Consider the following 23,429-nt stretch of genomic DNA (forward strand, 5'->3'; position numbering starts at 1 on the left):
TTATAATGTAGACGTTGGACTGAAGCAGCTAAAATTTATGTGCAATGAGGAAAGGCAGAGGGTTGCAGAAGAACTACTGAGCGATTTCAGCTGCTGTCTGGGCTTTCACTGCATTTCGTTTTATTTTATTACACAAAAATTCCTTTATAAGCTAATCAGTTTTTTTTCTTTGTATATATACATTTATTTTGTTGTTATCAACATCTGAGGAACATTTCAAGTCAGCAGCACCTTTAGAAATATGTTTTCTGAGAAAAATGGTGACGTGTTCAATACTTATTTTCCCCACTGTTTATATGTAATATTGCAATTTCTTAATTGTTCATCCAAGCCCTTCATGTAGTAGAATTAAACACCAAGCAAGTACACCATTGATCAAGATTTAATATTTACTGAAGCAAAGTATAACAGATATGTGGTTTTGCATGTTTTCAAAGCTTTTCTAGATTCAAATATGACATTTTATGATGCATTATCCAGCGCTTCATGTCGAAATACTGTACTCTGTACATTTGGAGCAGTGTTAATGCATGTTTATAAGGGTACGCCATCTGACAGGTCTGAGTGAGTGGATCCATAGCTTGTGAGCGTAAAGTCTGTTGTTATTGGCTGACTGGGCTGCTTGGAGACCTGAAAAAAACAAATAGAAAAAAACAAACTGATGAATGAATGAAAGAAATCGAAAACATGTCAACATTAATTTCAGACGCAGCCAATAATTAGAAAGGCTGTGCATTTGACATTATGAAGCCAAAAATACTTGAAATGAAATACAAGAAATTTGATTGTCACAAAATGCATAGTTTATCTGTGTTAAAAGGTCAACAGCCAATGATATAGCTGTATTTGATTACAAGTGTCTATATACAGTGCATCAGGAAAGTTTTGATATCGCTTCACTTTTTCCACATTTTTTTGTTATAGCCTTATTCCGAAATGGATTAAATTAATGTATTACCTTAAAATTCTACACTCACTACCCCATAATGACAATGTGAAAAAAGATTTCTTTAAATTTTTGCAAATTTATTACAAATAAAAAAACGGAAATATCACATGTACATAAATATTTAACAGCTAATAATATCAACATTGAAATGGGTTTTAAAAAATGTTAAATGCTTTAAAACTGAAAAAGTTTACAAAGTTTTAAAACTGATTTTATTCTAGCCTAAATAAAACAAATGAGACTTTCTTCAGTAGAAAAAATATTATAGGAAATACTGTTAAAAATTTCTTAATTAGGGATGAACAATAACAATATTTTTGTTTTTAATCCGATGCCAAGTATTTCATCGATATCAATATCAATACTTAAATGAAAAATTTTATAGTGTTTTTTAAAAATTATTTTTAACACCTTTACTATGATTATGGTTATTATTCATAAATAAAACACAAGACTCCTTTTTACATGATTCCTTTTTACAATTATTAAAATTACAGAACTATAATTGGGTAAATAGCACCATATATAACAAAAAATAATGCACTGCATTATTGAATTATGCCTTGTTAAATTAAAAAATAATAATTTTTAAAAGTAAAATATAATAAAACAAATAGTTGCCTAGCAAAAAATATATCCTTGACAAAAGACTGAAATGGGCAAAAAAAAAAAAATCAGTCTTTGGGGCTAGAATTTCTACACCTTGTTTAAAGGTCAAAGCAGCAGAACTTCGGATTGAATCTTAAATTTCAGTTGCAATATTTATTTGTGCTTTCTGATTTTAGTCAGGTTTTTGTGAAGGAACAACCGAATGTTAATGTTTTTCCTCTTTAGATGATTTCTTCTTTGACTGATCAACTCTCCTGCTTTGGAAAAAAAAATCTCAGAAGGGGCAGATGATGCAGTGACCATAAGATTTTTTTTTTCCAGTTTGCTACGAGCAGGAAATGTTTGCTTATGATTTCTCCACCAAATGAATGGGTCTCGGTTTCGGGAAACTACTATCTCCTCAGTGTGGTGTCTACTACTGTGCCATGACCCAACGCTGACCTATTAGTGGAGATACAGTGGAAGAATATTATAGTTCCCATTCGTGTTTCTATTTAAGTAAATATTTCTATAATATGTGGTGCTATAATTATTGTGTTATTTGAAAATCTCAGATCACTCAATAAGATAAAAACCCCAAAAAGGATTGAAACTTTTACTTAAGGATCGATCCTTTTGATACATTCCCAGCATCGTAAATATTGATACTTCAAGATCAATCTGACTATCCTTAATCCGTTAAATATCACTTGAGAAATACTTGAAGAAGAATAAACATTGCACAGTAGCGCTAATAATTTCGCTCTCAACTGTATATAACATGTCAATGTGACTTCACCTTAATCTTACTTGACTTACATCATCAAACTTCTTTTCGCTGAAGACTTCGTTCTTGTCGATGAACGTCAGCATGATCCAGTCGCAGATGATTGAGCACTAAAACATTAGAAGCATTCCCAAATATTAGGATTGAGCATCAGGACAAAACCCTGACTGAAAGAGAAGCCGTGTGTGTTCATAAATGCCTCTTTCCATTAGGTTGTCTCCAGACTAAGCACTATGAGCGAAGCCCAAGAATCATTCCCATAATGCAATTTGTGAAATGTTGATGCTGCCATCAGAGTCATTCAGGCATCGTCATCAACATCTCACACATCGTCCTAAAATAACCATGCGTTTTATATGTATTCGGCACAAAAATAAATACATACAATTCCTACTGAAGTCATGGCCGTGACCGTGTTGATGATGGTTGGGATTAGACTGAATCGTCCTGCCTGAAAGGGAAATGTGTACTAGATTAGTAGGTGTCATGTGTGCATTCGGCATGTCACTAATGGACTTCCTGTATGATCTCACATGTCCATGAACGATGACATCCAGGCGAATCCCATAAGCTTTTATCAGGCTTCTGTACTCCACACCATCCTTATGGTAATATTTAGCAAACCTCAAACATGATAGAAAAAAATGTAAAGACAATATTATTATTGAAAGAGTGAGCATTTATACATTTGAAAACAAATTCTATATCTGAAATTGTCCTCTATACCCTTAAAGTCGGCATGAAATCAAAATTTACTTCCATTTTAATATGTATATAGTAGTTCTTGTTATTAAGGTTGTATCGGTGCATTTCATTATTTTGTAAAAAAATAAATAAACTAATTTGCCCTCATGAACTTTAATCAACAAGCCTATTGAAAATATCTTTTTCACCTCCTGGTCAACCGGAATTCTTGTAGGCCGGGGCCATCGGTGCTTGAGGGTAGAGGTCTGCATTGACCGGACCACATTTCTTGTGGCGTGGAAATAAATTTCAGAATAAAACGCGGTAGCGATCGGGAACTCTGGTGTAGTTTGAACATGAGCAGGCAAAGGCACATTTTTCTGAGGCCCAATATGTACCTGCTATGTGTTTAGAAATAACGCTGATATGATCAATGAAACAATCTGTAGTTGGCAAATATATTGAGTGGGTATCAGGGCTCAACAATAAGGACTGTCCGATGGCCCGGGGCCAGAGTGAGAGATGCTCGGGGCAGTAGACAGAATGGTGACTGGCCCGATCGGACCCGTGCTGCATTGTCATTCATTTTAATTTGCGTGAAACTATTTGTCAATTGCATGCAAATACAGTCTTAGAATCGAAAAATAATTTGTTCTTTTAAGTCTTTGAAAGCTACCTTTTCGGTGAAGTCGTAAACACCACATTGCTTTTCGGTTCCTCTTATCTGATTGGATGTTGTAAGCACGTTATTTTTTTTACATAACCTGGTAAAAACCAGTACAGTGAAGAGACGACAACATGACGGCCACAACAAATTATGAGGCTAAAAGAAAACATCTGTTTTTTTATTAATTGCTATCAATCGCATTAAAAAGACTGAAACGTGTAATTTTGGCTATTCGAATGTAAAATTTATGTAAACGCAAGACAAAAAACTATTTACATTCAAAATGTAATTGTTTATTAGAATTTTTGTTTAACTTGTAACACAGATTTCTTCATGTAAACAACATACCTACAATAAACCATCAAGATCCTGGCTTGACAGCCATATTTATTACAGAAATAAAAGCACAGGCATGTTAATGCCATTTGAATTTCAAAACAATCAATGCCAATAAAGAAAACATTGATTTCCATGTTGGATTCTAAGTGGGCTGCAAAAAAATGTCAAAATACAGGTGTTACAGATATGGAAAATGGAAAAATTTAATAATAAAAATAAAGTATTGAATACAAACAATTGTACTTAACAGGAAAAAAACCTGCAACTTCGTTAATTGCGTTATTTTTTAATGCGGTAAATATTTCAAATTAATCGCATGCGTTAACGCACTAATTTTGACAGCACCAATCTGTTTCTAACATTGTGGAAACAGACATTTACATAAGTACAACACCATGAAAAAATGTTGTGATGTTTTGCATAGTTTGCCGTTACTTTTAAGTCAGCCACCTTTTGTTTTGCAATAAAATACCTGCACATTTTCTATACTGCTATATTTTACAGCTAAATATTTTAACATTTTCACCATATTTAAATTCTAGATTCACAGATATTATTTTTGACACATTATTTAAAATATGTGGCCAAGAAATATCTACAATAAATTTATTACATTTTTATTTTAGTGCGGGGCCTGTGGAAATGTTGGCAGGGCTAGTAAAAATCTGAACCACTGGTCCAATCGGGCCATAAACCCTGGGTATGTTTGTAAATCTGACTTTGGAAGAGTCAGTGCCTTACCAGCCTCAAACCTCACCGCATGTCAAGCGGTAACGGTTGGGTAGAAAACGGGGCGGGCAGTGGGTAAAAGAGGCTTAATATACGGCGGTAGCGGTTGGTTGCGATACAATACCTGGCGTGAGCGAGGTTAAATTTTCAGTCCCGCATAGATCTCTACTTTAGGGTGGGCTATTAGGACTTGACTTTTTTTCTGCTCTGCTCTCATCCATTCATCAATCTTCCTCAATTTTATTAGCTAGCCCGTCATTCAACAAATCCAATTGGTTCCCAAAGTATGAAATCATCCATCGCCCTCTATTTTTTTTTCATTATAGGAGCAAGTGGATGTAGGTCACCATAGCAAAAAAAAAAGACAATCTCACACCATGTCCTAACGACTCACATGATAAAAGGTATCTTTTCCATGTTAAAAGGATTTTTTGTCCTAACCTTTGGCCATTGCTATTTCCGCTACCTTGTGGCAGAACAACAGCATATACTATGACAATGATAACCTCGGCTACTGATTATGGGCTTCATTCAGTGTTAAAGGCTACCAATGTGGGTTTAATTACCATTTTACGTGACATTTTTTGCCATACCACTGAAAGCAGAAGCAGATACTGTACCTCTGATCTTGAAAATAAAATAGCAGATGGTTTGAAAATGAAAGCCAGAACTGTGAATCAGTCACTCAGTAGCCTATGAATAATGTTAGAGGTTCAATATGTATTAATTAGATTTAAAAGCTTTTACCATTTTGTTGGGAGTACAGTGGTTGGTACTTAAATGTTTCTGTCATGTTGCATTGCTTTTGGTGTAAACAGCCAAATTGCTTGTCGCTGGAATCATGTCATGTAAACTTTTTTCATGGGACATATAATAGTACACTATTTGAGAGAGCAGCCATTTCTAGTCGTGTCCGAAACCATAGTGGACGTTCTGAAGTGCACTCAATCCCACAATGCACAGCAAAAACGAGTCTACAACACGTGTATACCCATGCACTTGAGAGTTTGCGCACTGATTAAATTTGGATGTTTGTTAGCGGTATTTAGCTGAAAATATCATTTTAATATCTTTTAACATTAAAAACCAAGATCTTTGAGAGTATATCAGGATGTTGAATCACATTCATCGCAAGTTGCTTTCTGTAGTTCATTTAATGGCCTCCGGTGTCGCTAATAACTAGGGTTTCAGAATTCTACTTGGTTCTTGTTAGTTGTAGCAGTACCTGTAGTAGTATCCAGAACTGGGCAGGTTTTTTCTCATGTCCAGCCTTCTGAATGAATATGTGGGAATACACGCAGACGGATCCACGTCAAAATCGCACTTCCAGTTAATGAACACTCCAATTATTCCACCCTGAATGTGTAGTAAAATGTTAACACTTATGTTAAACCTACATATCAAAATTGTATCATTGCTTAAAGTGCAAAAATAACCAACACAGGCTCATTGGAAATTAAATTTCAGTGAAACCGCAAAAAACATACTTCTACGTACTTTTGACTGCAGTTTTCAAGGTAAAATTAATGCAAAGGGGCAGTATGATGCGAACTACTTTTGTTTCTTTTCACACTAATGATATATCAAGTTCCCACCTTGATATGCTTAGTGAAATAGCAGGCTTGGCATGCTGTCCTGGGAGAAAACCCTGAGCTCAGAGATATTTTGCCCAAAGCTCCCGCCCGGTCAATAAGTATATAAGGGGGACCGAGATCAGGTTGGTCTCGAGAGCTCCTCTTAGAAAAGGGAGGAAAAGGAGGAGATGGGGTGGAAGGGGGTTACAAAACGAAGATAGAGCAGCAGGGCGAAACAATTCATTTATTGTAAGCTTGGATCACACTGATTGGATTATTACTGATTATAGATGAGCATCCTGTCATGCTTAATCATATCACGTGCTCCTTTATAAACTAGTTTATGAAACTTCCCTTAGAGCGACATATTATTGATGAAATTCTGTTAAATTGCATGAAACGTACTTCAACTTATGTTTGACTGCAGTTTCTAGGTAAAATGATCACTAGGGGGCAGTATGATGTCAACTACTTTTGATCCTTTTTACACTAATGATATTTATAGAGACATATTATCGACGAATAAAGGACTATTTATCTTGCAGTTCTTTGGAAAACAGAGTAAATTCCACAAAACAAGTAAATAGTGCCTAAGATTTGTAATCAAATAAATTTTCTTTTCATATCTCTTCATAATAACAACTTATTTTGTGGTTAGTTTGGTTTCGACAGCTCCTGGGTTTCCACAAAGAGCACGGTTCCACAAATCATATAAAAGCACGGTAATATCATGGTAAAATTACATGGTCACAGTGGACTTTTCTCTATTGCTTTTTTTTTTAAACACTATTGGTTGGGTTTAGATAAGCGGTTTCCTAGGTGATCTGTACGGCAAATCCTGCCTCATGGATGTGTACGCTCATAAAAAATCATTTAGGCCTACCAAATAAGATGTATTATGTATTCATATTGATTGCATATCAAATTTCCATCCATTTGGATTACATATGAATTAAAATGTGCAACAAAACATACAATAATTAATAGATATCATAGTTTGCAAAAATGTAGACAGTGCCCTCTAGTGGATTTGTCATCTGAAACGTGCATCGAAATGTACAATAACTAATGTATTTCCGATTAGCAAAAATGTAGACAGCGCCCTCTAGTGAATATGTCATCTGAAACGTACACCGAAATGTACAATAACTCATGTATTTCAGATTCGCAGAAATGTAGACAGCGCCCTCTAGTGGATTTGTCATCTGAAACGTACAACAAAAAATGTAGACGTACACCGAAAAATGTAGACAGCGCCCCCTAGTGAATATGTCATCTGAAACGTACGACGAAATGTACAATAACTTGTGTATTTTAGATTCGCAGAAATGTAGACAGCGCCCTCTAGTGGATTTGTCATCTGAAATATACAACGAAATGTCCAATAACTAATGCATTTCAGTTTCTCAAAAATGTAGACCGTGCCCTCTAGTGGATTTGTCATCTAAAACATGCAACAAAACGTAGGCTGAGGCACATATTTCCAATGATCCTGAGGAATGAGAACAGTTAACGATAGATTGTGTACATGCCGTTCTGCAGAGTTCGCTGAATTTCTCTCTGGCCTGTGCTGCGATAAAGCCCAGGCTGAACACGGGACAGTAAGGGTTGGTTTCTGGATGATAATGGCATCGCAACAACTTCTTCGGCTTGTTGGGTTTAATATTGCCCCTGCAGTTAAAACCATCACTTAGATGTACTTATAGGACAAGGAGAAACATCAATTGATATCAAGTGTGTCTGATTTCTGAAATATTGTGAAACTCATTAACATACCTGAGAACTTTAAACTTTGGGAAATGGATGGCATTCTTTATGAACACTGTGAAATTAATGGCCTGTTCCAAAGCCGGCTCTCTGTGCAGAAAGAAAATACATTTTCCTGACTTTTTCTTTTTGACTTTAAACAGATCAGTCAATAAAAGCTCAGTACCTGACAACAGCATATTCCTCAATAGGACACCAGGATTTGATCTCACAGGTCTTGAATGTGTAGTTGTAGTATCGTATACACCGTCCTGTTCTTTGACCTATCCAAAAACAAGTGTATGATTTAATATTCACTCAAAAATGACATTTGCTGTTTGTGCAAACGTATTTAAAATGAGCTGAAATAACAAATTTCTTGAGTTTTCTTGGGACAACTTGATTGTTTTATGTTCAATCCACTTAAATTTGTAAAAACTAATAAGTTAGCTTAATTCCTTCATCCACTTTTGCTATTTTAAGGATAGAAAAATACACTTTGTGCCCCAGTGCATGGTCTAACAGGGTTGTGCTTATTCTCTTAATGAGTTACGTGTGTGTTTTGAACAGAACGTGCATTAAACCAATCAGAGTCTCATCTCCCATTCACTTTCAGAGTCAGTTGTGTCGCACGAGGATAAAGAATGAGCCTCCTCCATTCGGCCTCTTTACTTTCTCTTTACATTACTTCTTTACTTTCGTGGAATGAGAAAACGGTGGAAACTCACTCCACTGAAGACATCCATTAGTCCACATATTTAATTTCGTTTGTTAAGCACAAAGATTTGTTTCAAAACTATTTCTTTATTCAGTTCTTATTTCCAAAAAACGAATAAATGAACAATAATAACAAAGTGTGGTCAAACAACTAATAATAACAAAGTGTGGTCAAACAACTGAGTTATATCCAAACACACGTCCTATTTTTTTGCCTCATATGGTGAAGCATACAAATCCAAAACCCGACAGATGGACAAATCTAAATTTGTTTGACTTCCGGTTATGTCGCCTTTGGTATGGACGTGAGTGCGATCAGCTCCCTTTAACTTTTTATTTCTTCTTTACAAACCTCGTTGGTTTAGAACTTTATGGCAACCTACATTTATTTACTTTTCTCTCTTAGAGTACGTAGTATTAAATTTTCACTTAACATGTCGAAAGGAAAGGGCAAACAGGTGGAAAAAGACCGTGAAGCGCCGTCCTCGCCTAGCTCTGGTGTCACGCTAGCCGAAATTAGCGCCCTGCACGAGGAGCTCAGAGCCTCTCTGGCCGCGGATTTTAAAGCCTCTTTTGAAAGCTTGGACAGTAAGTTGGAGAATATTAACTCCACAGTCGCGGCTCACGACCAGCGCATCAGTTGCCTTGAATCGGGACTCGCGGAGGTGACCCAGCACCTTGAACACCTGGAGACCGCGTGCGCCGGCCTCACTAAAGAAAATGAGTGGCTGCGGTCTAAAATGTCAGACCTAGAGGGGCGCAGCCGGCGGCAGAATATTCGCATCGTGGGGCTCCCCGAGTCAATCGAGGGACCGCGACCAACTAACTTTTTCTCCGAAATGCTTGCTGAGGTATTTGGCGATTAGATTTTGGCGTCACCGCCTGAACTGGACAGAGCGCACCGAATTCCCGCTCCCAAACCTGCCCCAGGTCAGAGACCGCGCCCTGTGGTTTTGCGGTTTCACCGTTACCAGGTGAAGGATTTGGTGGTTCGTGAGTCCCGTAAAAAAGGAATTTTGACCTTTCGTAATCACAAGATTCGGATATTTGAAGATTACAGCCCAGATGTCCTAAAGCTGCGCAGTGAATTCAAAGATGCCATGGCGGAGCTATACAAGCGCGGACTCAGACCTGCTCTTCTCTTTCCAGCTAAACTACGCATCACTCTACCGAACGGTGAGAAACTATGGCTGCTGACAGCTAACGAAGCCAACAACTACATTCGGAACTTAGACGTATAGTAGTTCACCTCTATGCTTTGGACGATGACATGACGTGACATAAACCCATCTCTTGTCATAAACAGCTTGGCGCTTTTTTTTCCCTTTTTTCCGTAACACTCATGCCACTTCAAGGAGTTACTACTGGGTGACTAACGTTATTCGATGTACTCTCACAGAAGTTTGTTCGTCGAGATGCAATGTGAATTTTTTTTTTTCTTTTTTTGACAATTCTATTATTGCTTTTTGATGAAAATGGTGACTCGTTCTTTTCACCTTTAATATTTTTCATGGACGATGATATATCATCGTGTTCGGGGATAAAGACTTGTTAAACTGTATACAATGTTTGATACCAACATACGATTACGTCATACTTCAAAATATGTTGAATTAATCTATTTTTAAGTCAGTTATTCATACGGTTGTATGTAGTAGTGGTACAAATACAACTATGAGGTTGTGTGGTAAAATATGGGGAGGGATTGTATAAAGGAAGAAGGAAGCTTGCAACAGTGTTGGTTGGAGATATGTTTGATGTAGATGTTCTTGCCTACATCACTTGTTGGAGTTGTGTGTGTGGGTTAGGAGGGTGGGGGCGGGTTGGTGTTTGTAGTTGTGTGTTTCTTTTTTTTTTTCTTTCCCTTTTCTGTTCTTTTTCTTCTTATGTTTTTTTTTTTTTTTTTTTGCGGGGACCAGAGAAAATTTGTGACAACTAGTTTTTAATGTCTCCTGTGTTCAGTGGGACACCTACTGGTGTACTTACATTCTCCAGCTGGAATGTCAAAGGGCTTAACTCACCTATAAAACGTAACAAAGTTCTCAACCACTTGAAGCAGTTAAACACTAAAATAGCTTTTATCCAAGAAACTCATCTTACAAGTGCTGATCACTTAAAAATTAAAAAGGACTGGGTAGGTCAGCTGTATCATTCCTCGTTTTCCAGTAAGTCACGAGGAGTGGCTATACTTATACATAGATTAATTCCATTTTCTGTATCTAAAGTAATTTCTGATCCAAATGGACGTTTTATCATTATTACTGGCCACATTAATGGTATTCATCTGGTATTAGCAAATATATATGGACCAAATTGGGACAATGAAGTTTTTTTCAAGAATCTTTTATTTTCCCTTCCTGATTTAAACACTAGCCAACTTATTTTAGGAGGAGATCTTAACTGCTGCCTGAATCCTACTCTAGATTGTTCTTCATCAAAACCCAGAGCTATTTCAAAATCAGCAAAAACTATTGAATCGTTTATGGAACAATATGCAGTTTCTGATGCCTGGCGTTTTCTAAACCCTAACGCAAAACAGTTTTCTTTTTTTTCACCTGTCCACCAAAGCTTTTCTCGGATTGATTATTTTCTCCTTGATAATAAATTAATTCCATGTATCAAGAATTGCTTCTATAGTCCTATTGTGATATCTGATCATGCTGTGCTTACATTGGATCTATCATTTCCTTGTGGGACAACTCCTAGGTCTTTCTGGCGCCTAAATACTCTATTACTTAATGACCCAGATTTTGTGCAAATTATCAACGATCGGATTGACCTTTTTATTTCTACAAATGTCACCCCTAGCATTTCAGCTAGTATTTTATGGGAAGCTTGTAAAGCCTTTCTGAGGGGAGAAATCATATCTTATTCAGCACATCAGAGAAAAAGGGCATCTGAACAGAAGTCCTCTTTAATTAAATATCTAGCGAAGCTTCAGTCCAAAATGGAAACCTCACCAACTCCAGATTTGTCTAAAGAAATACTTACAACAAAAACTGAATTTGACCTGCTGACAACGAATGAGGCCACTGAAGCTCTTCATAAAAGCCGTTATAATTACTATGAATTTGGCGATAAACCTAGTAAACTACTAGCACACCAGCTACGCCAGTCCTCTGCTCTAAACCATATAACTCAAATTTCAACTTCTTCTGGACCCACAACTGACCCACTTCTCATTAACAACCAATTTAGAAATTTCTACAGCTCCTTGTACACCTCAGAAAGCCTGAACGAAGAATCACACCTTGATAGTTTTTTTCATAATCTTGATATTCCCCTTATAGATCCTGACTTGGCCTTAAAATTGGATGATCCCATCACTCTCGATGAAGTTAAGACAACACTGAGCCTTTTGCAAAGTGGAAAGAGCCCAGGTCCTGATGGTTTTCCAGCTGATTTTTTTAGAACATTTTCAGAGAAATTATCACCTCTTATGCTGAACATGTTTAATGAATCTTTTAAATCTGGTATACTTCCACAAACTTTACGCCAAGCCTCCATCTCCTTAATTCTTAAAAAAGATAAGGACCCCCTTCAGTGTAATAATTATCGTCCTATTTCTCTACTGTGTGCAGATGTAAAAGTACTTGCTAAGATACTAGCATGTCGCTTGGAACCACTACTACCAGCTATAATCTCCCCAGATCAGACTGGTTTCATTAAAAATAGGCAGTCTTTTCACAACATCAGACGTCTCTTAAATATTCTTTACACTAGCCCACATAAAAAGACTCCAGAGTTAATTATATCCATGGACGCTGAAAAGGCTTTCGACAGAGTTGAGTGGGATTTTTTATTTTACACTCTTAAAAAATTTGGAGTGGGTGATTATTTTATATCTTGGATAAAGCTTTTGTATACTTCCCCTTTAGCCTGCGTACGCACAAATAATTACTACTCATAATACTTCCCTCTTGGGAGAGGAACAAGGCAAGGATGCCCACTCTCCCCTCTTCTGTTCGCTCTGGCTATCGAACCTTTGGCCATTGCCCTTAGAGGCAGTTCAATGTTGGGCATCACTAGGGGGGGAGTTGACCATAAATTATCCTTGTATGCAGACGACCTTTTGCTGTTCATTGCTGACCCGGCCGGCTCTATCCCAGCGGTGCTTGCATTGCTAACAGAATTCGGCAAAATTTCAGGCTACAAATTAAATCTGACTAAAAGTGAAGCAATGCCTATTAATAATGCTGCCTCTGAATACCCTTTATCTTCCTTGCCATTTAAGGCCACTTTACACAGCTTCAAATACTTGGGTGTACAGGTGACAAAAAAATTTGAAGAGCTGTTCGACCAAAATTTTTCTCCATTGCTTAGTCGTCTCACACATGATTTTCGCCGCTGGTCTCTTCTCCCATTATCAATGGCAGGCAGAATCAGCTGCGTAAAGATGAATGTACTCCCTAAATTCTTATACCTTTTTCAGTGTATTCCAATTTTTATCCCAAAATCTTTTTTTGCTACATTAGATAGTTCTATCTCTCAATTTTTGTGGAATGGTAAGACCCCGAAGATTCGAAAGGACATTCTACAGAAACCTAAGGGCTTGGGTGGGATGGCCCTCCCTAATTTTTTGTCTTATTATTGGGCTGCGAACATACGATCCTTATTATATTGGAAAAATAAAAAAAATCTAGACGGTCCCCCAGCATGGTTAAATATTGAGAACGCCTCATGTAGATCTTCGGACTTAAAAGCTCTCCTCTGCTTTCCCATCACGCTATCTCCACTTAAATACACTGATAATATAATTGTGAAAAGCAGTCTTAAAATTGGGATTCAGTTTTTACGTAACTTTGGCTTTCAATCTACCCCTTTAACCGCCCCAATACATCTAAACCCATTGTTTTCTCCATCTATATTGGATGGAGCATATGCCCCTTGGAAGAATCAAGGGATACTCTCAGTAGCAGATCTTTATATCGAAGGTGTTTTTGCCTCATTTGACCAACTGAATGCATTGTATAACATTCCGAGAAATCATTTTTTTAGATATTTACAAGTACGTGACTATGTTCGTAAACATTTCCCTGGTTTTCCCAATGTCCCTCAACTATCGAAGATCGACAATATTTTATGTCTTGAAGCAAGCAGTAAAGGCCTAATCTCTAAACTAATCAGTATTTTTGCAAATTTACAGTCTTTTCCAGGTGACAGTCTCCGCACCAGCTGGTCTGCGGACCTTAATATTGAAATAGATCAAGATACATGGGAGGCAGTTCTGGACAGGGTTCATTCTTCATCTATATGCGCACGTCACTGCCTCATTCAGTGTAAAGTGGTTCACAAAGTACACTGGTCGAAATGTAGGCTCGCACGGATCGACCCAACTATTGATCCAGAATGTGATAGGTGTCGTTTGGGTTTAGGTACTTTAACCCATATGTTTTGGACATGCCCAGCTCTTTCCTCATTTTGGGGCTCAGTATTTCAGTCTCTTTCAGCCATTACTTCTATAGATATAACACCATCACCCATTATTGGCCTGTTTGGCGTGATGCCGGATAATTATGCATTACCCACTTACCTTTTAAACTTCGTGGCCTTTCTTACTTTGCTTGCTAGGCGTGTCATTTTATTATACTGGAAGAACCCTCAACCACCCTCGCATGTACGGTGGCTGAAAGATGTTTTGTATTTTGTAAAACTAGAGAAGATTAGATATTCCCTTCAAAGACCTAACAGAACATTTGCCAAAATTTGGGATGCCCTTTCTTTATATGTTAAAACTCTCCAGCTGGATCTAGACTGATCACCTCAACTTTTGATCACAATAGTACATCAGTTTGTAATCTTTCATCACTCGAAATGTAACATTTGAGATTACTGTATAAATGTAGACATCTGCCTCGCATTAATTGTTTATTTTATTTTATTATTATCTTCTTTTTTATTTTAATTTATTTATTCACTTTTTTTATCAATATGTTATTTGTATTTATATTTATACATTTTTTTCTATTATTATTTATGTAAGGGTTGTTTGATATGTTTGTAAAATGGAAAAATGTTAAATAAATCATAAAAAAAATAAATAAAATCTAAACTTGTTTTTAGTAAAACAAATATAAGTATGCATATAATAAATAATACTGCCAATAATAATAACATTATACATATGCAAATTGTCATGAATAAACATGAATAAAAAGGTGTTCATCCTAGATGAAGAAGGCATAGAGGCAGTGATTTTTATATTAAGGTGGAAAATAATAATTTTTGCAACATTTTTATCCTTTATTTTTTCATATGTAAAGATATTTATGTATTCCTGTACATCATGTGTGTATTAAACAATGTTTAAGTGTTTAGACCTGCATGGGCTCATAACTAAAGCACTCTGTACTGGTCTTTTGACCAGCTTTTAGTTGGTCAATGGTGTGTTTCAGTTCTACAAAATAGCAACACACCAACACTGCGCCTTAACACACCTCCTTTTCAGAACAGGACACTTATGAGTCCACAGATTGGTGCAAATAGATTTGCTATTTAAGCAATGTGGTGGAAAATGTGAAAATTACAGTTGCGCTGGTCTGAAAACAGTAACAAACCACGCCAACCACGATTTGCACCTTTTTGTGCCGGGTGTATGATAGGGCCTCTATATTTTTAAATTAATTGATTATTTAGAATGTCTTAATTGTTCCCAAGCAATAGCCAGCAGTTAACAGCAACATGTCACACTCGACAACATTAAAGTAACAGTAAACAAAATTAATCATAATCAAGTAAAGTAAAACAGAACATACAACCCAATTGCAGTTGGAACAGATGAATGCAAATATCTGTGGGTCCTTGCTGTCTAAAATAGGTATACCTTCTGCCTGATGGCAGGAGGCAAAACTTTGAAAAGCGGTTGGTTCTCATCTGCTAAAATGAACATAGCCCTCTTTATGACTCTCACCTCATACAAATGTCCAACACTGTTAAGATTTGCGCTCATAATCTTTTGAGATAGATGAACAATTTTTTAAAATCTGTTTAACTTGTCACCCTAAAATGACCATACCAGCATATTACTGCAAAAGTTTAAAGAGACTAATTAAAGGAATAAAATGTCCAAAGAAGAGGCTTTTCCATATTAATTTATGTAGCTTTAATTAATTATGTAGGATTAGATGTTAAAAATGAATTTGTTCTGAAATAATACTTCTTTTGTTTAGTTTTCTAGTGAACAATGTTATTTTTTCATAAACATTCTTAAATGTATTTTAGTGTAAATTCTGTGTTTATTTCTTTTTTTATTCAGAATTTTCATTAAAATGTGTATAGAAAAAAAACTTTTGTGTATTTGTGTGTGTCTTTAATGTTTCATATGACAAAATTAAATATCAAAATATGTGTAATTATATTTTATTCTGTATAATAGATGTATTTATGCAAAAATTAAATTACATTCTTGGTGGTATTTATTAAAATATTTATATAACCCTCTTGCCTCTTCAGACCTAGTGGCTAAAATTCATATAGCTTTAGTTCAATATGTAGGATTGGATGTTTTAAAAACAACTAACTAGTCCTAAATAATACTCGTTTTGTTTGTTTGTTTTTAGTGAAAGATGTTATTTTTTAATGAACATTTCTAAATGTATTTAATGTATATTCTATATGTATGTGTTCATTCAGAAAATATTTAATTTCTATTAATAATTTTCATATAAATATGAGTATAACATGTTCTTACATTACATTTCAAGTGTTTTTTATTGTTTCAGATGACAAAATAGGATATGGAAAGTGTAATAATGTTTTATTGTTGTTATAACAGATATATTTACATAAAAATGAAACCACTTTCTTAGTTGTATTTGTTAAAATGTGTAAAACCCTCTTTCTAAAAGCTAGAGCTTCGGGGAATAGTGACAATGTATATTTATGACAATTGATTAATTTGTTGGGGCTGTACTGTGATCAATAATTAAGCTCTTGTCATGAAATAATACTTTTTTTGGATGCCTGATAGGCTTTTATTGGTATGTAAACTCTTCACAAGTGATATCACACTTCATTAGGTGTCTTCTGTAAATAACTGTACTAATGTATTATTTTGGACTTTAAATGATTGTGAATGTAAATCTCACCATGACCGTCAAAATCACTTTCTCCTTGGATGCAGTCTGAATCTCTTGTGCAGTTGGCATTGGCAACACTGTAATGCTGCAAAACAAACATTTTCATAAACACTGACCAATCCCAGCTTCCCAAATCTCTCGACAGTAGCCCATGTCTTGCTCTCACCTCGGCACAAGTGCCCTGCGTCTGATCATGTGTCACTTCTTTCCTGAGAATCGTACTGATGACATCACCACCCTGAGCATGAAGAAAATCAATTCATTAATCAGACAAACAAGACAATTCCTCATGATGCTTTGTGTGAATTATAGGAGTTGTAAACTATAAACAACCAGTGATTTTTAAAAACAAACTGTATAAAAGGACGTCATCATTCGCCACAAAATGGATCCATCCAAAGGAACCTTTTTAGAATGAACCAATTTCATTCAGTCATTCACTTTCATTTGGCTTAGTCCCTTATTTATCAGGGGTCGCCACAGTGGAATGAACCGCCAACTATTTTATCATATGTTTTACCCTGCAGATGCCCTTCCAACCACAACCCAGTACTGGAAAACACCCATACATACTATCATTCACACACACACACACACACATACACTACGGCCAATTTAGTTAATCCAATTCACCTATAGCGCATGTCTTTGGACTGCAGGTGAAACCGTAGCACCCGGTGGAAACTCAAACCAACATGGGGAGAACATGCAAACTCCACACAGAAATGCCAACTGACCTAGCTGGGACTCAAACCAGCGACCTTCTTGCTGTGAGGCGACAGTGCTAACCACTGAGCCACTGTCACCCCATTAGTAATTAGCAATTGATTGTGTTTCTCATTTCAAGCGGATTTACATCACAATAGTGGAAAAACTAGTCTGCCTTTGTCACTAATAGTTAATGTTAAGGTTTGATCACCTCAGATGGTCTGACGTATTCGGTGGTGTCCTGAACGGCGTCTCCCAGCAGAGCGACTCCTCTCATCTCAGTGTAGACAGAGCTTTCAGGACGCGTCTCCGTCTCCTGATAGGCTTTCTGACTGATAAACACATACCTGCACACAGCAAACCCCACTTACTGTACATTCATCCATTACCCAGATACATGCCAAACAATAAAACCTTCACAATATTAGAAATAATGTAGGCTACACATATATATATATATATATATATATATATATATATATATATATATATATATATATATATATATATGTATATATATATATATATATATATATATATATATATATATATATATAGCTGTACTTTTTAAAATATTTCCTAAATAATGTTTAACAGAGTAAGGAATTTTTGACAGTTTTTCCTATAATATTTTTTCTTCTAGAGAAAGTCTTTTTTGTTTTATTTCGGCTAGAATAAAAGCAGTTTTTAATTAAAAAAATGCTAAATATTACTAGTGCCCTTAAGCAATATTTGTTTACGTTTATTTACAGAACAAACCATCGTTATACAATAACTTGCCTAATTACGCTAACCTGCCTAATTAACCTAATTAACCTTAAGTCTTAAAATTCCCCTTTAAGCTGTATAGAAGTGTCTTGAACAATATTTACTAAACTATTATATCCACTGTCATCGCAGCAAAGATAACAGAAATCAGTTATTAGAAATGAGTTATAAAACTATTATGTGCTGAAATGTGTTGAAAAAAACAGATTTCCATCATCAGCTAAAATGGTGTAATTGGATATGAACGATTTGTTGTATCACCAGTTTACTTCTACTGCCATTTACACTGCATTTTGTCAGCATATATTTAATAATCTTCTAGAGGCAGAAAGAAATCCATCTATTCTATTGTAACTTTGCTTTTTTTGGTGTCATTACATTAACATTAAGTTAACATTATTTAAGCTAAAAAAAAACGTGCTAATAAAATTACTAATAGACCAAGATGATTTGTAATGGATGGTGGTTCTCAGAAAATAGATAACCATTGGGAAAAGATTCACCTTTTATCATTAAAATTACCACGTAAGTTTTGAGAAACCTGCATGTCATCATGGCATAGATAAACGAAATCAGTTATTAGAAATTACTTCATAAAACTATTTTGTTTTGACATCTTCATCTCCAATAAACAGAAATTGGGGGAAAAATATACGGAGGGCTAATAATTCAGGAGGGCTAATAATTCTGACTTTAACTATATCTACAGTTGAAGTCAGAATTATTAACCCCGCTTAGAATTATTTTTCTTTTTTTAATATTTCCCAAATGATGTTTAACAGAGGAAGGACATTTTCACAGTATGTCTGATCATATTTTTTCTTCTGGGGAAAATCTTTTTTGTTTGATTTCTGCAAGAAGCATTTTAAGGTCAATATTTTTAGCCCCTTTAAGCTATACTTTTTCTCGATAGTCTACAGAACAAACCATCGTTATACAATAACTTGCCTAATTACCCAAACCTGCCTAGTTTACCTAGTTAAGCCTTTAAATGTCACTTTAAGCTGTATAGAAGTGTCTTGAAAAATATCTAGCAAAATATTATATGCTGTCATCATGGCAAAGATCAAATAAATCAGTTATTAGAGATGAGTTATTAAAACTGTTATGTTTAGAAATGTGTTGAAAAAAATATCTCCGTGAAGTTAGGGAAAAAAATAAACAGGGGAGCTAATAATTCAGGGGGCAAAGACTTTAACTGTTTACTAAACTAAGAAATGTAGAAAATGTATCATGAAGATGTTAATAAAGCCAAAATATTTAAGATGATATTAGTAACTTACCTTTGCCTCACAGATTATATAATCAACTTTTCCATTAGATTTCCATCATCAGCTAAAGTGGTATAATAGGATACGAAAGTGTTTTGTATTAGTTTATTTCTACTGCCATTTTCATTGCTATTGCCAGCATATATTTAATGTTCTTCAAGAGGCAGGAAGAAATTCCTCTATTTTATTTTAGCTTTGCATTTTTTTCATGTTATTATTCATTTTCAAGGCAAAAGTACATTAAAGTAAATGGGTTCAACATGATTTGTTAAGCTTAAAAACATGCATATTGTAAAATTACTAATAAAACAAACTTGTAATAAATGATAATAGATAACCATTGGGAAAAAAGATTCACCTTTTATAGAAACTGTATAATTAAAATTACCAAGTAAGTTTTGAGAAAACTACATGAAATCCATAATGCTCATATTGTATCAATATGTAAATTTGCATTCAACAATCATGACAAATCTGTATCAAACGTACAAATGTTCAATTAATTTATTCTTTTATTGAAGATTACCAATTACATAACTAAAGGTGCAGAAATAAAATTCCTCTGTATGCAGAATCTTTGGATTTCTTAGATTTTATTCATTATTAAGTACTTGAAATCAACATGAGAGCAGTTTAGCATTCCCATGTTGTGCGACGTTCTATCTGAGAAACAAATATAATAAAGGCTATAATAATTTATCATCATCTTTATTGTCTCCCTGTACAGAGACACTTATCTTGCCCAGTCAAGAAAGCAGATTAAATCAGGAAAACACAATACATTTTAGTGACAAACAATTATTATTAATATATAAACAAATACACAAAAACATTCCACAAAACACCTACACCTTCCCCAGAAAGAATAAGAACGATGATAATTATATTATTATTTCCTAATATTTAATAATGAAATTGATCATGGAATTAATGACCATTTAAGCCTATTTAACTTAAAGTTTGATACCCCATACCTCTCATCTGCAGATAATGGCTTGGACCACTGATTATTTCAAGTGTCTTTTTACAAAATATCCTGACGGGAATCAATTTTGTGAATTACAAAAAGCATAAACACAGTGGAAAACAGCTTCTTACCAAATGAAATACGTGATGACCAGGAACTGCACAGCTCTGTAAATGACTCCTAGCTTTTTGTCCTTCACCACCATTACTTTTGGAGTCTCATAGTCCCAGAAGCCCAGGAAAAAGTCTTTGAGGAACTCCAGACAACCCATTTTGTAAAAGTCTTATATAATAACAAATAAAGCTCCTGTGAAGTGAATGTCCCAATGTTCACTGAGGCTGTGTGGAGACACTCATCTACTGATTACAGCCTACTGTCCTCTCTCTCTCTCTCTCTCTCTTTCTCTCTCTCTCTCTCTCTCTCTTTCTCTCTCCATCTCTCTCTCTCTCTCTCACCCCTGAAGTGGCACCTTTGTTCTTTTTTTCATGGCTTTATGTCGTATTGTTTCTGCCTCTATGGATAAACGTGTTTTTATTACAGTTTATTCCTTAGATTTCTACATTAAATGTTAAAATATTCATTCATTCAATTTCTTGTCGGCTTTGTCCCTTTATTAATCCGGGGTCGCCACAGCGGAATGAACCGCCAACTTATCTAGCAAGTTTTTACGCAGCGAATGCCCTTCCAGCTGCAACCCATCTCTGGGAAACATCCACACGCACATTCACACACACTCATACACTACAGATAATTTAGCCTACCCAATTCACCTGTACCGCATGTCTTTGGACTGTGGGGGAAACCGGAGCACCCGGAGGAAACCCACGCGAAGGCAGGCAACATGCAAACTCCACACAGAAACGCCAACTGAGCTGAGGTTCGACCCAGCGACCTTCTTGCTGTGAGGCGACAGCACTACCTACTGCGCCACCGCCTCACCCTCTGTTAAAATCTTATGTATCTATATTTTATAACAAGTATGAATATAATTTATCTTGTATAAACACATAGAAAAAAGGATAGCACCCAAAAAAATGATTTTTGCTGCTTATTTAAACCACTTATTTAAAGGTGTGGTCCAGAATGTAATTTTAAGGCTTGAATGTAATTTCTTGGTTGTATTAATAAGATACAAAGCTTATGTTTCACTTAAAGGAAATCACTTTTTTTTCCATAAATCTCACTTTGATTATATATATATATATATATGTTTAACCCTGGCATCCTGGCCATATTACCCACTGGGCTCTGTCCTTCATGGCCTCCCAAACCTCCCCATATCATAATTGGCTTTAACACACTTCTGTCTTCTCTCTCTGTGGTGTGCGGTCTGGTGCTGTCGCGTCATACAGGTGGATGCTACACTGGTGGTAGATGGGGAGATTGCTACCCAATAAATATCAAACTAGCTAAATTTAATAACAATATTTCCCTAAATGCTTATTTTGTACTCAATATGATGAAACACTAAATCATTTATTTATTTACTTTCTTACTGTAAAGTGTTTTGGGTTGACTTTTCCAGTTTCATTAAAAAAATTATTATTTCCAAACTTCTGTATTTCCCCTAAAATTGTATTCTTTGTTTACTTTCTGAGTGTAGACCCTTCTCATTGTAAATTTATTATTGATTTATTGCTTTTTTACAAAATTTTATATCCATAAATGTGAATTTTCAAAGAAACACCCTTACTTTTTTATTTTCAGAAAGAACTTTGAAATTTATGTGAACTCTTTAAAAGACTAACAATTACACTGGATGTAAAACACTTTCTTGGTGTAAATCATTTAAACTTGTTTAATTAGCTGGAATTCTATTTCTGTAACCCTCTTTGTGTCTTTGTTCATATTATATCTTTGTAATGTTCTTTCTTGCATAAAAAAAGTAAATGAGGAGATTCCCCCTATGTGTAAAGCGCTTAGAGTGCCAAGAAAAGCGCTATATAAATGTAAGGAATTTTTATTGTTATAATAAAGCGCTGTTCTATCATCATGATTTAGCCAGACTAAAATGAAAATCGCATTATTTCGATTAGTTTACTCTACAGCAAACACTCCACTCACTGACAAACAGCCCCTTTCATAAAGATTTATTCCACAATCAGAGATGCTGTTTATGTTCACACAGCTACATTACAAATCAACTAAAGTTTAGAATATGATAACATAGTGGACCACCCTATTAAAATGAGCTAAATCAACACAATTCACAACACAGTTTTTTTAGGAGGCAACTTAATTGTTTATGTTCAATCTACTTACATTTGCAAAAACAGAAGTTCAACAAAAGTTCTCTCACAAAATGAAGGAATTGTGTGCAGCCCAGAATTTTTTTCTACAAAACAGATGGACAGACAGACAGACCGACAGACAGACAGACAGACAGACAGACAGACAGACAGACAGACAGACAGACAGACAGACAGACAGACAGACAGACAGACAGATAGATAGATAGATAGATAGATAGATAGATAGATAGATAGATAGATAGATAGATAGATAGATAGATAGATAGATAGAATAGCTGCTATATATTGCAAGCTAATGCCTATTAACTGTAATTTTACCACATATCGTATGTTACAGTAACTTTATATATATATATATATATATATATATATATATATATATATATATATATATATATATATATATATATATATATATATATATATATATAGTTGAGGTTTATATTACCATATAGCAATGTTTTAACAATGTTTTTTATGTATGTACACGTATATAATGTAATATGTAAAGCAAAAAGATAAAATTATTGACATACGCCAGCGATTCTCATGAATTTCTACGCAGGCATTCGCTTGGGTGAGCAAAATCCCAGGGTCCTACTCTC

The 23,429-nt window shown here is 35.2% G+C and overlaps 1 protein-coding gene across 1 annotated transcript; it reads right to left on the reverse strand.

Annotated features, from left to right (window-relative positions):
* Nucleotides 1-445: 445 nt before the first annotated feature.
* On the reverse strand, nt 446-20,843 carry p2rx2 (purinergic receptor P2X, ligand-gated ion channel, 2). The gene is given in 12 exon segments (NM_198983.1): nt 446-630; nt 2,357-2,434; nt 2,710-2,775; nt 2,858-2,948; nt 5,969-6,099; nt 7,850-7,988; nt 8,094-8,174; nt 8,251-8,347; nt 16,868-16,943; nt 17,025-17,096; nt 17,778-17,913; nt 20,704-20,843. Coding segments are annotated over 12 exon segments (1,203 nt in total). The 3' UTR covers nt 446-534.
* Nucleotides 20,844-23,429: the final 2,586 nt, after the last annotated feature.

This window comes from Danio rerio, chromosome 5 (assembly GCF_052040795.2).
Source record: "Danio rerio strain M-AB ecotype USA chromosome 5, GRCz13ab, whole genome shotgun sequence".
Taxonomy (NCBI): domain Eukaryota; kingdom Metazoa; phylum Chordata; class Actinopteri; order Cypriniformes; family Danionidae; genus Danio; species Danio rerio.